The sequence below is a fragment of the Cottoperca gobio genome, chromosome 24 (genome assembly GCF_900634415.1).
Source record: "Cottoperca gobio chromosome 24, fCotGob3.1, whole genome shotgun sequence".
NCBI classification, from domain to species: Eukaryota; Metazoa; Chordata; class Actinopteri; order Perciformes; family Bovichtidae; genus Cottoperca; species Cottoperca gobio.
The window spans coordinates 2,228,769-2,244,186 of NC_041378.1; the positions used below are offsets into that span (position 1 = coordinate 2,228,769).

Below are 15,418 nucleotides of genomic sequence, written 5' to 3' on the forward strand. Positions count from 1 at the left end.
CTTTGACTTGAGTTACGTGAGACCAGACTTGGACTTCTGGGAGGGTTTATCTGTTGGGACTGATCCTGATGCTCGGACTTGGACGTGTTTGAATGACTTGAGACTCGACTTTCACCTTCGAAGGACCGCTGCAAACAACTTCAGACTTGGAATTGCCTCGAAAAGAAGTCGTGACCTGTCTGAGACGAGTCCTGGAACATTCGGGAGGATTTCAGATTTGATTTGCACTCATCTTAGTGGACTTAAGACTTGACATGAAAATTGGACGTCTTAAACAACTTCAGACTTGACTTGGACGTGTTTCTATGACTTGAACGTTGTCTACTTTATTCAACTTCCTCCGACCCCCCCCCCCCCCCCCCATGTCATGGACACGATGCTTTTGCCTGCTCCCCACCTGCAAGGCCTCAGACCATCATGTCTAACAGACTTCCAGGAACTTCGTTTAAATGTTGACTGATTAACAGCGTGTCTGCACACGCATGAGACGCAAAGACAGGGGCCTGTTTATGTTAATGACCCCCGGGTCACCTGTCACACGTGACTCACTCGGTCTGACGTCTAAAGAAAGTGATAGCAAACGGTCTTTAATGGTCCACTGTACCACGCGTAAAGCAACTACGTCGTTCTGTGGACCTTTGCTCCGGCGTGTCCTGTTAAAAACCCAAAGGGCAGGCATGTCAGTGGTCAGTCTGCAGAAGGAGGCTCAACACACACAGAGACACGGAGACACTGACACAGAGACACGGAGACACACAGACACGGAGACACGGAGACAGACACACAGACACAGAGACACTGACAGTGAAATTACTTGATTCTTAGAGAAGAAGAAAAACAACTTTGCAGCCATGGCGACTTTTGACGACATCTTGGAAGAAGTGGGGAACTTTGGCCGCTGTCAGAAGCGTATCTTCGCCCTGCTGTGCATGGTGTCCATGCCCTGGGCAGGCGTGTACGTCGGCATCGTCTTCCAGGGTTTCACCCCGGATCACTGGTGCCGGGACCCCGCGGTGGTGGAGAAGAGGCAGGCGTGCGGCTGGAGCCTGGCGGACAGTCGCAGGCTGACGGTGCCTCTGGTCAACAGCTCAGGAGTGATGCAGCAGAGCAGCTGTCAGCGCTACGAGGTGGACTGGAACACAACGGCACTCAGCTGCGAGACGAAGGAACTGGACCTCAGCAAAACTCCCACAACCGCCTGCACAGACGGCTGGGAGTACGACTACGAGGGCAGGCAGTCCTTCGTTACCGAGGTAAGTTACAAGGGGAAAGACAACAGCAGGAAATATGATGCAGCTTGTAGAGCATGTGTGAGGGTAGCATTTTAAAAAGGATTCTGATCGACTCACATTTACTTTTTAAAAAGGTGGAGACCTATAGGAACGCATATGAAAGGAAATAAATAAAAGAATATATATAAATAAATACACTCTATATCTGTCACTTTAAATAAATTGTTCATTATTATAGAAAATAGGTTTATTTGCTTTATTTCCGAGAGTTAAACGAGAAGATTGATTCCACGTCTGCATTCAGCTCGAACCAGGAGCGGATTAGCTTAGCTTAGCATAAAGAGTGGCAGTAGGGGGAAACAGCTAGCCTGACTTGTCCACCAACATTATGAAAACTCACTAACGAACCCGAAGTATCGTGCTTGTTTAGTCCAAGGTTACGATCACGTAACGTAGACTTGATGATCGACGTTGTGCGTTTGTGTCCCAGTTCGACCTGGTGTGTTCAGATGGATGGTGGGTGGATCTGTACCAGGCCACTCTCAACGTGGGCTTCCTGGTTGGGAGCATCACAATTGGCTACCTGGCCGACAGGTAAGGTGATGATTCGTTGGCGGGCGCGACCACAGATTCAGTCGATTGCCTTGTTCCGTGTCGGCCATTTTGATTTTCAGCATCTGTATCATTTTAACCTGAAGTCATTAAAACAGTTTCTTCTTCTTCTCCTCAGGTTTGGCAGGAAAATAAGCTTCCTGGTGTCCAGCTTGCTGAATGGGATCGCAGGAATAATGGTGGCCGTGGCTCCAAACTACGTGACGTTACTCGTCTTCCGAACGCTCTACGGGTTCGGAGTGAAAGGAGGCTGGGTGGCCGGATACGTGCTGAGTGAGAACCCTTAACCTTACAGTTGTGACGACAGAGTTAAAGAAACTACAAACGCATCGCGAGCATTATTCCGTTTCCTTCCCTCTCAGTCACGGAGATCGTGGGGGTGGAGTACAGACGCACAGTGGGAGTCCTGTACCAGATGTTCTTCAGCATCGGCCTCCTCATCCTCCCTCTGCTCGCCTACTTCATCACCGACTGGCGCTGGCTGCAGGTCGTCATCACCGTCCCCTACTTCATCTTCCTGTCCTACTACTGGTGAGAAATGCTAGTTATGCTTTACGCAGGACGTGAACCACATTTTGGGTTTTTATACGATATTGAAAGGAAACAAACGCTTAAATTCACCTGAATACATGAAAGCTTCGCACCCTTGAACTCTTTGACTCCTAAAAAATGTTTGTTGGCTGTTCTTCATGACGGTTTTGTATTTGCAGGTTTATCCCAGAATCTCCAAGATGGCTTCTGTCTCAGAATAAAAAGGCCCAAGCTGTGCAGATCACTGAGGCCATGGCCAAAGAGAACAAGATGACGCTGTCCAAGAACATCGAGGTGAACAGGAAACGCACCCGATGAGATTATACGTGTTAGTTATAGACGCACAAATAAAGTTTAGGTTAAGACACACTGTTTATTATATTAATGTCGTCATAACTCATGTGCTGTTTGCTCCTGCAGACTCTGACAGATGAGAACGCAGACACCTGCACTGCCTCCTTCATGGACCTGATCAAAACTCCAAAAATGAGAAAACACACTTTCATCCTCAGCTTCAACTGGTGAGTTTTTATTTTCGTATGTTGAATGTTATTTAAAGTCTTTTTGAGCCGTGCAACAACTTCAGGATGCTGGTTCTCTCCTTAAAGCTCTGTAATAAAGGACGACTCTCCCTCCAGGTTCACCAGCGCTGTGGTCTACCAGGGTTTGATCATGAGGCTGGGCATTCTGGGAGGAAACGTCTACATCGACTTCCTCATCTCTGGCCTGGTGGAGTTCCCCGCCGCCTTCCTCATCCTCTTCACCATCGAACGCATCGGCAGACGCATTCCCTTCGCCTCCGCCAACATCGTAGCTGGAGCCGCCTGCTTCATCACCGCCTTCATCCCTGACAGTGAGAGAACAAACCTGTCAGATGTCATCACTTCCTGCTTCTCTGGTTCTTCTGTGAACACTCCTCTCTGTTGCTTGCAGGTCTGTTCTGGTTTAAGACGGTGGTGGCCTGCATCGGGCGGCTGGGGATCACCATGGCCTTTGAGATGGTGGTGTTTGTTAACACTGAGCTCTACCCGACGTTTGTCAGGTAAAATGTACGAACTGTCCTCTCTCTCTGTCTGCTGTTGGAGAAGAATGCACTTGCAATTTGCTAAATGTCATGTAGCTCTTGTTTTTACCAAGGTTGAACATTAATAGCAGTTCCTTTTGGACTAAAGTGCACAAAACAAATCCTAATTTTGACAACTGATGACAGTAAATGTGTCTGCAATACTCCGGCACATATAAATACTCTCTTTCTTGCCATTTTAATATTGATTTACTTTATTGATTCAGACATGGTGGCTCTTGCTGCTCATGCAACAGCACAGATTTCATCCCTCAGTGTTTGGGAAATACATTTTCTGTAGCCAATGTGCAAATTATCATCAACTAAACCAAACGTGTTTTGACTGCAGGAACCTGGGAGTGTCCGTTTGTTCCACGCTGTGTGACGTTGGAGGCATCGTCGCTCCCTTCCTGCTCTACAGACTGGCTGTCATCTGGCTGGAGCTGCCACTCATCATCTTCGGTGGGTTTTATATTATTATGAACATTTGTTAGATGTTAGCTATGGGACTGTTTTACATTCGGACACGTCGGTGCCCTCTGGTGGACAGACTAAGTAATGCTGACTCATGTGCTGCGCAGGCTCTCTGGCTTTCGTGGCCGGTGGTTTGGTGCTGATGCTTCCTGAGACCAGAGGTGTGCCGCTGCCCGAAACCATCGACGACATCGAGTTCCCCGAAAGGTGAGTATCTGCTGAATCCACGCAGCAAGAAAACTTCTTTATTACACACGTTTTGGCTCAATCGAGAGCAAAAATAGGGATTTTATTTACCCAAATTACATACAAAGTTTAGGATGGGCAGCAAAATCAGGAAAAAAATGACAAAGTGAATTATTTATAATCTGAGCAGAACTGCAGACACATGGTGAGTTTCTCTCCCACCTGCAGGATTATAAACTCACGCTGGTCAGTCCATAGATAATTGCAGGAGAGAGCAGATGTGTGGTGTGGCTCCTGAGAACACCCCTCTAGTGTCAGGAGAATGGTACAGTCCAATCATCCAGCTGCAGGACACTGAGAAGCAAAGTGTTGGCGCTTTACGTTTAACAGGATTGTTAAACAGTGTCACTGACCGTGTGTCCGACTGATGTTAAATAACTGAAAGCATAACCTTCACTGTGCTTTATTGTTAACAGCCTTCACAGGCATATTCATGCAGTTTATCAATATGTGTTAGATCAGGGCTGCAAATAAGGATCGATTCATCTGCAGATTGTTTTCTGTCATGAAATACAATATACAACAAATACAACAAGAATCATAAACAATACACACACACTCACTCACTCACACACACACTACACACACAAATGAGCACAATATCCAGTTATTATGTAAATTAAAACCAGTTCTAAAATGGGAACAATTTTGAAACTATTTCAGCGAGAGATCAAGACGTGACAAAATATAATCTTCGGGTTTCCCTTTTTGCCAAGTTTGTACTTAATGTACATCGTGTGTGTGTGTGTGTGTGTGTGTGTGTGTGTGTGTGTGTGTGTGTGTGTGTTCAGAGTGAAGGAGAAAGCTGCTCTGAAGAACCAGCAGTTGACCAACCTGCTGCCAAACAACGATGTATCGTTCAACAAAGAAACGGCGACTGTTTAATGTCCTTCTGTGACCAAAACGTATTTATTAATGTTGTATAACATGTTGTTATATAGGTGTTATATATTAGATTCCTGCTTTGATTTTCTTTCTGGCTTGGACTGAGCTTTCTTAAAAAGATTTTAAATGTTTGTCTGTAAACATTATCACCCACGAAGAACTTAGTTTTTACATTAAAGTATAAAGTTTCTTTGTTCGGCATTGAGATGTGTGTAAAGAGAGTAAGTGTGTGAACTCAGTTATTTTATAATTATTATATAAATACATCATTAAATTTGTTTTATTTTGACATAACTTCCAATTGTTTTAAAAAAATAACATTTATTAAACATTTCCCTTGACTTAAAGTTGTTGTTCAGTATTGGTTGATTTTCCGCACATCTGTGGTTACCGTGGTAACAGCAGCTGTGTTTACTGCAGTGACGTGTATACATTGTGTTTCCAGAGTCCTTCACAATAAAAGCCACCTGTTTTGGCTTTGTGCTTTTATTGTGATTGTGGTACAGTGAAGAAAAGTTGGGTTAGCATTAGCATTAGCATTAGCATTAGCATTAGCAGCTCTGATACGACTGTCGGAGCGTGAGCTGAAAACAGAGATAAAATGAAAACATAATTATATTCTCCATCGTTTCCTTTGCATCACTGTCGATTGAATTCAGCGCAGGAATGGCGGACTCCGCCACAAACTATAAAAATAACTATAGTTGGAGATTAGTTTAAATTAGTACAAGTACTGAGACAACAAAATGAAGTTTAGCATCTAAACAAATTGAGTTATATGCAGAATAAATACAAATGTATAGAATAAATAAAGGACAAACAATAACAAGACAAAGTGGCAAGAGAAACATCTAAAATTACTTCTGGAAAATCACGTGAAAGAGCAGAAGAGGTTATTTAGTATTTAGGTTGTTTACTAAAGCAATACTAAAATGTATTGAAAATCTGCTTAATTAAATTACAAAATTGTTATAAAAATATTCTTTAAGTACCAATAAAGTACTCGTTATGCAGCATAATGTATATTCTATTTATGTTGCAGCTGGTGAAAGTGGACCCAATCTTAAATATTGTGTATACTGCTGGTTAACTTAACTACAATAATGTATGTATTTATTAGCTGATTTACATTTTGCATTAATAATCTAACTCTGCCAAGTAATTAAAGCTATTAAGTAAAAAGTATAAAATACACCTCAAAATTTAAATACAGTGCTTAAGTAAATGTTATTAGGCCTGCAGAGTGACTTTAATGTAACTATCATTTAGTGAATAGTTGGTTGTCTTAAATCCACATTTGAAATGCATCTGTGTGATTCTAATTTCATAAGGAGTTTTTAATACCACCACTAGGAGTCGCACACAGCTGCACGCCATCGTATCATGTCACAGCTTCATTCAACATCAATGATCTGCCTTTAAAAGTAAAAGTCCACCGTGTCCTGTGACACGTGCAAGCATGCGCGTTATGCAACCCTAGAAGCACACTTTAAGCATACTAACAGAATTGGTTTTGGCTCACTTCAGTGATTGCGTAAGTTCTTGGTATTCTGTGTTAACTCCATTAAACAGTGACATGTTTTCCACTCCACTGCAGCTTTAAATATTTTCAACGGGCCTTTTTTTTTTTGGACTTTAGTTCCAGTTTGAGCGGAGGAGGAGTATAAAGTCTGTCAGAATCTGACAAGCAGACACTGATGCTCGGTGTGAGAACAGAACAACGTCGGGCTTGTTTTGATATCTTCCAACAACTTGGATCACAGAAGTGATGACGACCTTTGACGACCTCCTGGAAGAGGCTGGGCCTTTCGGCCGCTGCCAGAGGCGTGTCTTCGCCCTGCTCTGTCTGTTGTCGTTACCTTTTGCAGGCGTGTACGTCGGCATCGTCTTCCAGGGTTTCACCCCGGATCACTGGTGCCGGGACCCCGCAGTGGTGGAGAGGAGGCAGGCGTGCAGCTGGAGCCTGGAGGACAGTCGCAGGCTGACGGTGCCTCTGGTCAACAGCTCAGGAGTGATGCAGCAGAGCAGCTGTGAGCGGTATGCGGTGGACTGGAACACAACAGGACTCAGCTGCGACACACAGGAACTGAACCTCAGTGGGGTCCCAGTCACCACATGCAAGGTCAGACCTCTGAGATGGAAGTTCATCTGTTGGATGATCTGGTTCTGTAGAAGAATTCATAGAAAGCTTTCATGTGTTTTAGTGGAAGAGATCTCTGATACCAAATATATCTAAGCTTTCCTCTTTGATAAAGCTTACAGTTAGGGCTGTCTCAGGCTTACCTCGACCAGCCCCTCGTTGGGTTACGTCTGGATCATAAATTGTGATGCCCACGTTGATATTTTCCACCTTGTTAGCAAAATCAGTAGCATTGATGAATCCTTACATAATATATCATCTTCACATATTAACACCACTAGAATGGTTTTTCAAGCTTAAATGTAATCATGAGAAGTAACAAACTAGCACGTAAAGGCTTCGAAATTCACGAGTGGATTATTTATGGACGTATTTTATGATACGTCTTCGACAGGAGCTGCAACAATGCGATCTACTTTTCGGCTTTTAGGACTCATTCCTGCAGCACTCCTTTACATATAAGAGGGTTTAACAATCTCCTCTAACTCTCTGCCAGAAAGTGAATAACCGTATTCACACAAAATGTCAAACTATTCCTTTAATGGAGAATATCTCAAGGATCGGGTTTTCATGTCTTTAAAAATTTTGTGACCCTGAAGTTATGTAAAGATGTACTTATTGCTTAGGTGTAAAGATTCAGTACTTTGTTGGCCTTGAGAGAAGTACAAAACTCTTTGGCAGTGGCGTGCTCAGACTCTCAGGAGGTCAACGGCATAAATCAAAAGGGTTTGCAGAGTTAAGGTTAATTTTTCACACCAGCGAAGGAGCATCATGTCGGATCAGAAGAGTTGCTTGCTTTTCTGAGTCTGATGTGTAAGAGTGCATTTACCGCCTGCAGTAAATGTTTTGTTTTTGTCTTTAAGGATGGCTGGGAGTATCAGTATGAAGGCAGGAAGTCCTTTGTCACAGAGGTGAGAAGAGACATGTGATGCATCTGTGCTTCAAAACAGGGTTTCAATCCCTAAACGTTTTAATGCTTCTCAAATACTGCAAATCACAGTTCAGCATCTTCTGAATTGCAACCAAAGTCAATGATAACATATTTTACAGTACAGACACAAAGACATCCTGTGTGGAGACATGTAACCTTTTCCTTCTGGTCTCAGTTTAACTTGGTGTGTTCAGAAGGATGGTATGTGGACATGTACCAGTCCACTCTCAATGTGGGCTTTCTTGCCGGCAGCTTTGCTTTTGGTTTCTTTGCTGACAGGTGAGACACGTCGGCCACGATTACACGTTCGGCACTAGTAATTTTAGCTGTATTTCTATTGTAAACAATGTTTTAGTTTTCCTTTTTATAGGTATAAATTGTAAGAACAACTAAAATTCCCCTTTCCCAATAACACAAAACATTACACTAATATACAAATAAAAACAAAAAGAAGAAAAACTCATTCTGCTTACACTTTAGGTGCAATATATATATATACTGTATATATAGTTTTTATTTATATAACACACACACACACACACACACACACACACACACACACAGCAGAATGGACTCCTAAAAAAGCATTCAATCAAAGTGTGTAATGACAAACTAACTAAGGCAGGGGTCGGGAACCTTTTTGGCATGGAGAGCCATACAAGCCAAATATTTTTAAATGTATTTCCTTGAGAGCCATATATTTATTAATAAAATGGAGTTTTAAGTGCATCACGTCTCCGAGTACTAAAAGCACTATCAGTGTTAACCCACCCCCGTGATGTGGAAACATGTGAACATCCAAATGGAGCTGATTGACCTCCAGTGTAACGACACACTCGAGGCAAAGTGTGACTCTGTGGGCGCTGCAGTTTCCAAGCTTCACCCCCGAAACGATGCTTTAATGTTGGCCCTCTCTGATTGAGTTTGACACCCCTGGTGTACTGCTTGCTTTGCTCAGTTTCTAAAAAATGTCAGCTCAAAATTGTCTGCGAGCCATATCTCGTCATCGAAAGAGCCAAATATGGCTCGCGATCCATAGGTTCCCGACCCCTGAACTAGTGAAAATATCCTTTTTTCGTGAAATAACAAAAACCTAAATAAAAACAACCCTCATTTTGAAAGAAATTCTCACCTCACGTCTTCCTGTCTGCAGGTTTGGCAGGAAGATCAGTTTCCTGTTGTCCAACGTCCTGAATGCGATCTCGGGGATGGCGCTGGCCTTCGCTCCAAACTACGTCTCCATCCTGGTGTTGAGGTCCATTTTTGGCTTCGGAGTCAAAGGAGGCTGGATGTCCACATATGTGCTGCGTAATGATGTCTTTACTAACACATGGACAACTGCCTCACCTTCGCTTTACATTAACCAAACTTAGTAACTCAGTAACTGTCCACTCTGTAAATGTGTTGATATGTTCCCTGTCGTCCTGTCAGTCACAGAGATTGTTGGAGTGGAGTACAGACGGACGGTGGGGATATTGTTCCAGATGTTCTTCAGCGTCGGCGTCCTCATCCTCCCTCTGCTCGCCTACTTCATAGCCGACTGGCGCTGGATGCAGGTCGTCATCACTGCACCATACATCCTCTTCCTGTCCTACTACTGGTGAGAAACTTTGCATTGGCTCAAAAGCCTGAACACTAAACTCACAGGGTTCATCGACGTCACCTGTGTGTGTGCAGCTATAGTGTGAGAGGTCAGGAGGGCTCGAACGGGACCTTAGAGTGGTCGTCCTGTGGTCGTCCAGTGGTCGGAGGGTCGGCGGTCGAAGTGTCCTTGGGCAAGATACTGAACCCCAAATTGCTCCCGATGGCCTGGCAATGGATGGATGGTGTGTGTGTGTGTGTGTGTGTGTGTGTGTGTGTGTGTGTGTGTGTGTGTGTGTGTGTGTGTGTGTGTGTGTGTGTGTGTGTGTGTGTGAATGGTTATCCCGACTGACGAACTGATGTGCACCTTGTATGGTAGCCACTCACTCTGTATGTATGTGTGTGAATGACGTGTTGTAAAGCGCTTTGAGTGATCGCAAAGATTGGATATAAATGCGTCCATTTACTTACAATGCTTGGCATTTTTGCACTTATGATTCCCTCATCTCAAAGTAAACAGGTTTAACATTCTTCGCTAAATACCCCACTCGTGAACTCTTGGCCGAACACGAGTCCGCCTTTATCTTGGTGGTGCAGTTCATCAATAGCTTTAGAGTTGGTCTTCACTCTACAACACGTGAGAGTATCATAAACGTTTGGTTTGCAATCATTCCAAAAGTCCCCATTGGCTCTTCATTGAGGGAACCAGTGCGATGCTGAATATAATGCATCATCCCTGCAGCACAAGAAAAAGAAGGAAAGTCCCACCATGGAGATTGGGATTGGGCCATATTTTCCTGGCAGCTTTCATGTCTGTGTTTATGTACTTTGCTATAAATCCCCTCATCTCACGCTAAGATTTCTTTTTAAATGTTCTGTCGTAGGCTTATCCCAGAGTCTCCGAGGTGGCTCATCTCGCAGAACAATTCTTCCAAAGCTCTGGAGATCACTGAGGCCATCGCAAAGGAGAATAAGAGGAACCTCAAGAACGTTAAGGTAAATCAAGTCAACTGTTCACTCTCGATTCTCCTGAAAGGATCCACTGTGCCAAATACGTTGTACTAAGATCCGAACTTGATTACTTGCGTCAGACGCTGACGGATGAGGAAGGCGACTCCACCTCTGCCTCTTTGGTGGACCTGTTCAGAACTCCAAATATGAGAAAGCACACTTTGATCCTCATGTTCAACTGGTGAGGCTCAGATAAAATCACAGATTTGTAGACGTGTGGCAGATTTTGAATGTCCTCTTGTTTCCGTCCCTGCAGGTTCACCAGCGCTGTGGTTTATCAAGGCCTCATCATGCGCGTGGGGATCGCAGGAGGAAACGTCTACATCGACTTCTTCATCGCTGGACTGGTGGAGTTCCCCGCCGCCTTCCTCATCCTCTTCACCATCGAACGCATCGGCAGACGCATTCCCTTCGCTTCCGCCAACATCGTAGCTGGAGCCGCCTGCTTGATCACGGCTTTCATTCCTGACAGTGAGAGAACATCTTGTTGCAAACACTTGACCCCTCAATGTCCTCACAACTTGTTGCTTCCCGCAAATCTATGACTTTTTAATCTCAGAGAATATCCAAGTTTTTTTCTTTTTCTCGTAAATTTGGGATTTTTTTCTTGTAAATGTAACACTTTAATCAAGAACAAGAAAAACTTGGATATTCTGTGTGTTTTAATCTCAAAGAATATCCACGTTTGTTCTCGTAAATGTGTGTGTTTTCTCATTAATATTCCACTTTAATTTTGCAGAATATCCAAGTTTTTTTTGTGTAATTTTACGCCTTAAATCTAGTTTTTTATCTCAGAATTTTAACTCTCTCTCCCGGCTTCATATTTATTTATCTATTTATTTCTACAATGGCTCTAATATGCCGTCGTATTGGGGAGCACTTCTGCATATGTGGGAAGAGTTGCATTAACCCTTTCGTGGCTCCAGAGAGAGCTGTGTGGACTCTACTCTACCATATAACACTTTCTTATAATGTTGTCGCTGTGTGTCAGGGATGTCCTGGTTTAAGACCGTGGTGGCCTGCATCGGGCGGCTGGGGATCACTGTTGCCTTTGAGATGGTGGTGTTTGTTAACACTGAGCTCTACCCGACATACGTGAGGTGAGGCGGATCATCTCTACGCTCACATTCCTGCAGCTTTGCAATATACTGTGTAATTACTAAAGTTTGGGGAACTGGATACAGGAACCTGGGAGTGTCCGTTTGTTCCACGCTGTGTGACGTTGGAGGCATCGTCGCTCCCTTCCTGCTCTACAGACTGGCTGCCATCTGGCTGGAGCTGCCACTCATCATCTTCGGTGGGTTGTGACACTCACTTACTTACATAATATATATATAAAGATCAAATACTTATGAGGTCTAGCACCTCACTGCCTCCTTCACACCTGTCTTAAATGACATAAACAAACATAAGGCCCTAATGCCAGAACCTGTCCGCCAAAAGGGTCCAAACCGGCCCAATCCGGCCCACTGGATGACTTCAGAAAATTCATTTATTCCCTGGGGTTGCACTTTCCCATTAAGAGTAGCTGCCCCATGCTGGACACTTTATTATAGATCCCACAGGCTTCATACAGGCTACGTGAAACAAGAGTCCAGCTGTAGGTTCATGCAGGAGCCGCAGTGAGAAATGTCTTTGTCAAACAGGAAACAGATGGACAAATGGACCCGTCCCTATTTCTTCAGAGCTAAAGGGCAAGCTTGGTGTGTTCACACTTTCATTGCTCAAGGAATATAATATTTGACTCATCAAGGCTTAAAAAAAAAAAAGACATTTAGCTCTTTTTTTTAATAGTTCAAAGAGATTTTACGACCATAAAAAATAAGCAGAGGACAGAAATCAACGGAAGGCCGAATTTCTTATTTCAATGTTCGGTAAGTTTGATCTTTGGTATTTATTTGTATCAATGCATTGCAGTTCATGGTTTCTATTTTTGCATTTTGAAGGGAGGGTGCTGAATGTTGAGATAGAACCAGCAGATCTCCATCGTATATTATTGACGAGTGAAGCACAAAGTTTGTAGATGTTTTGTTTTAATCTGTAATTGATTCGGTGTTTTATATCAAACAGGAGTCGTCGCGTTCGTAGCTGGAGGTTTGGTGCTGTTGCTGCCGGAAACCAAAGGAGTTCCTCTCCCTGAGACCATCGAGGATATTGAGTTTCCTAATAGGTGATAAATCTCCACAAACATTCCCACAAAACATTTAACACGTTGAGATTATTATGATGCATCAATAATATATTATATATATAATAATATAATATAGCAGTAATGTTTTTTTACCAACTCTCAAGAGTTTCAGCACTTTGGTGGAATTGTGCGTATTCTTGCCCTGCAGTTAGTTAGTAATATACTTGAGATGTAGATTGTATGGATCCAGTCGTAGAGGTGAAATGCTGCCCTCTATTTCTTTTTGTTTTTGTTTTTTATTTCCTATTTATAATGAATGTATGCTTTTGTTCCTAGGAAACAGGAAGATGCGGTGGAGAACCAACACATGAAGAAACTTTTAAAATCAGACCTGACAAACAACAAGGAAACAACAACTGTGTGACTGTGACTGTGTGTGTGTGTATGCGTGCGTGTGTGTAGACTTATTCACTGTGACATATTATGTTAAAAACAAGGAAGGTTTTTTAAAACATTTCTATAAATCAACTTTTACCAATTTCCTTCGTATTGTGTTTTATTTTTTCCAGCTCCTAAAGAAAACAGCTTTACATCCCAAAACCAGGAGATCTGCTTATTGTGTTTCCACCACAGGACATGAAGCACCTCTTGACATCCGATAATACCAGACTACAAACTTACATTACAGTGCTAACAAGTTAAAGTATCTTCAAATGATGCTTTCACTGTCTGCCACTGAAGCTATCGTATTTGTTCAAGGTGGATGTTTTTTAACCGGCTTTTATGGTGTTGTCGATCCAGTCAACAAACTTGGAGACTCGAGCGTAGACGCCGGGTTTCATGGCATTGGCGCATCCCAGACCCCATGATGTCACCCCCCTGTAGCACGTATTTATTACTGGAATAACAGACCAGAGGGCCACCACTGTCGCCCTGCAGGAGAAAAACAATTCAGTTCAACTGCTGTCAAATATAGTGATACAGATGTGGACATTTTATATTTACCAGCAGATGTAGCAGATATAAATATATATATATATATGTGTGTATATATATGTGTGTGTATATATATATATATATATATATATATATATATATATATATATATATATATATACATATATATATATATATATACATATATATATATATATATATATATATATATATATATATATATATATATATATATACATATACATATACATATATATATATATATATATATATATATATATATATATATATATATATGTATGTATGTCGGTTTCCATAGTTTTTTGTTTGTTTTCCCACCTGGCAGCTGTCTGTTCCTCCCTCGATGTTTCCTGCACACATCTCGTGGTCTTTGACTCGGCCGTTCAGGTACGAGGGACGATTACAGATCTTGGTCTCGATCACAGGAAAACCAGCTTCCTTCAGGACGCCGTCCCCTCCCGTCCCTGCAACACACCTCCACACAGTTATCAGGGTTCTAGTTCTATAATATATATTGTATCTTTAATTGAAAAAAGCAAAAAGATATTATTAAATATATTCATTTTGGCTTGAATATCGGGTCATTTTTGATAATATAATATATTTGCATCTAATCACTAATATAATCACATGCATACACTTGCATAACTTTACTTTGGCAACATAATATAAAAATAAAAGGTGTGAATAATGCAGAAAAATAATGTAAACCCAGGAGAACCTATTTGAGCACATTGGTCATATATATATATATATATATATATATATTATATTATATTATATATAATATAGTATAATATATATTATATTATAATATATATATTATATTATAATATGTATATATATATATTATTATAAGATATATTATATAATATATATATATATATATATAATATATATATAAAAATATATATATTTTTTTATATTTATATATATATATATTATATTATAATATATATATATCCGACTTAAAACTGAACCTAAAACTGAACCACTCTTTACCCCCGCCTTCCAAACCACTGTTCGCCCCCCGTCCATAATATATTACATCTTTTAATATCCCTCTCTTTTGTGATCCTCACTTTTAAAAAAATAATCGGTAGCCGTACAAGATCGGGTGATCATGGGGGAAATGGACGGCAGACAGGCTTTGACGAGGGTAGTGGGGAGGGGATCAAGCTGGCAGGTGGTGCATTTGGCTTTACAGATGAGCTTGGAGATGGTGGCTTCTGATGCTGGAGTGAAGTTGGAGAGGGTGCTGGTGGGTGGTTGCACCGTGGTGGCCATCTAGAGTGGGTCCGTCGAGGGGGCGCCGTACCAGAGTACCCTAGGCCAAAGGTCAATGATCGATTTTGTAATTGTATCATCTGATCTGAGGCCGCATGTTTTGGACACTCGGGTGAAGAGAATCGGAGCAGTGGGGACGATACTGCAGTCGCTTTACCGCACCGTGGTGACGAAAAGAGAGCTGAGCCAGAAGGCAAAGCTCTCCATCCGTGAGAGACTCTGAGTAGAGCCGCTGCTCCTTTACGTTGAAAGGAGCCAGTTGAGGTGGTTCATCTAGTAAGGAGCCACCTGGGCACCTCCCTAGGGAGGTGTTCCA

At 42.3% G+C, this 15,418-nt stretch overlaps 2 protein-coding genes across 2 annotated transcripts; both read left to right on the forward strand.

The window, feature by feature from the left end:
• The first annotated feature begins 77 nt into the window (after nt 1-77).
• On the forward strand, nt 78-5,390 carry LOC115028901 (solute carrier family 22 member 2-like). The gene is made up of 11 exons (XM_029462820.1): nt 78-1,253; nt 1,723-1,826; nt 1,963-2,117; nt 2,207-2,375; nt 2,555-2,669; nt 2,796-2,896; nt 3,014-3,228; nt 3,309-3,417; nt 3,788-3,900; nt 4,020-4,119; nt 4,950-5,390. The coding sequence occupies exons 1-11, from the start codon at nt 852-854 to the stop codon at nt 5,041-5,043; spliced, it is 1,677 nt and encodes a 558-aa protein (XP_029318680.1). The 5' UTR covers nt 78-851; the 3' UTR covers nt 5,044-5,390.
• Nucleotides 5,391-6,777: 1,387 nt separating this feature from the next.
• Nucleotides 6,778-13,356, forward strand: LOC115028902 (solute carrier family 22 member 2-like). Its single transcript, XM_029462821.1, has 12 exons — nt 6,778-7,165; nt 8,047-8,094; nt 8,290-8,393; nt 9,268-9,422; nt 9,546-9,714; nt 10,580-10,691; nt 10,787-10,887; nt 10,963-11,177; nt 11,698-11,806; nt 11,891-12,003; nt 12,777-12,876; nt 13,174-13,356. The coding sequence occupies exons 1-12, from the start codon at nt 6,812-6,814 to the stop codon at nt 13,259-13,261; spliced, it is 1,668 nt and encodes a 555-aa protein (XP_029318681.1). The 5' UTR covers nt 6,778-6,811; the 3' UTR covers nt 13,262-13,356.
• Nucleotides 13,357-15,418: the final 2,062 nt, after the last annotated feature.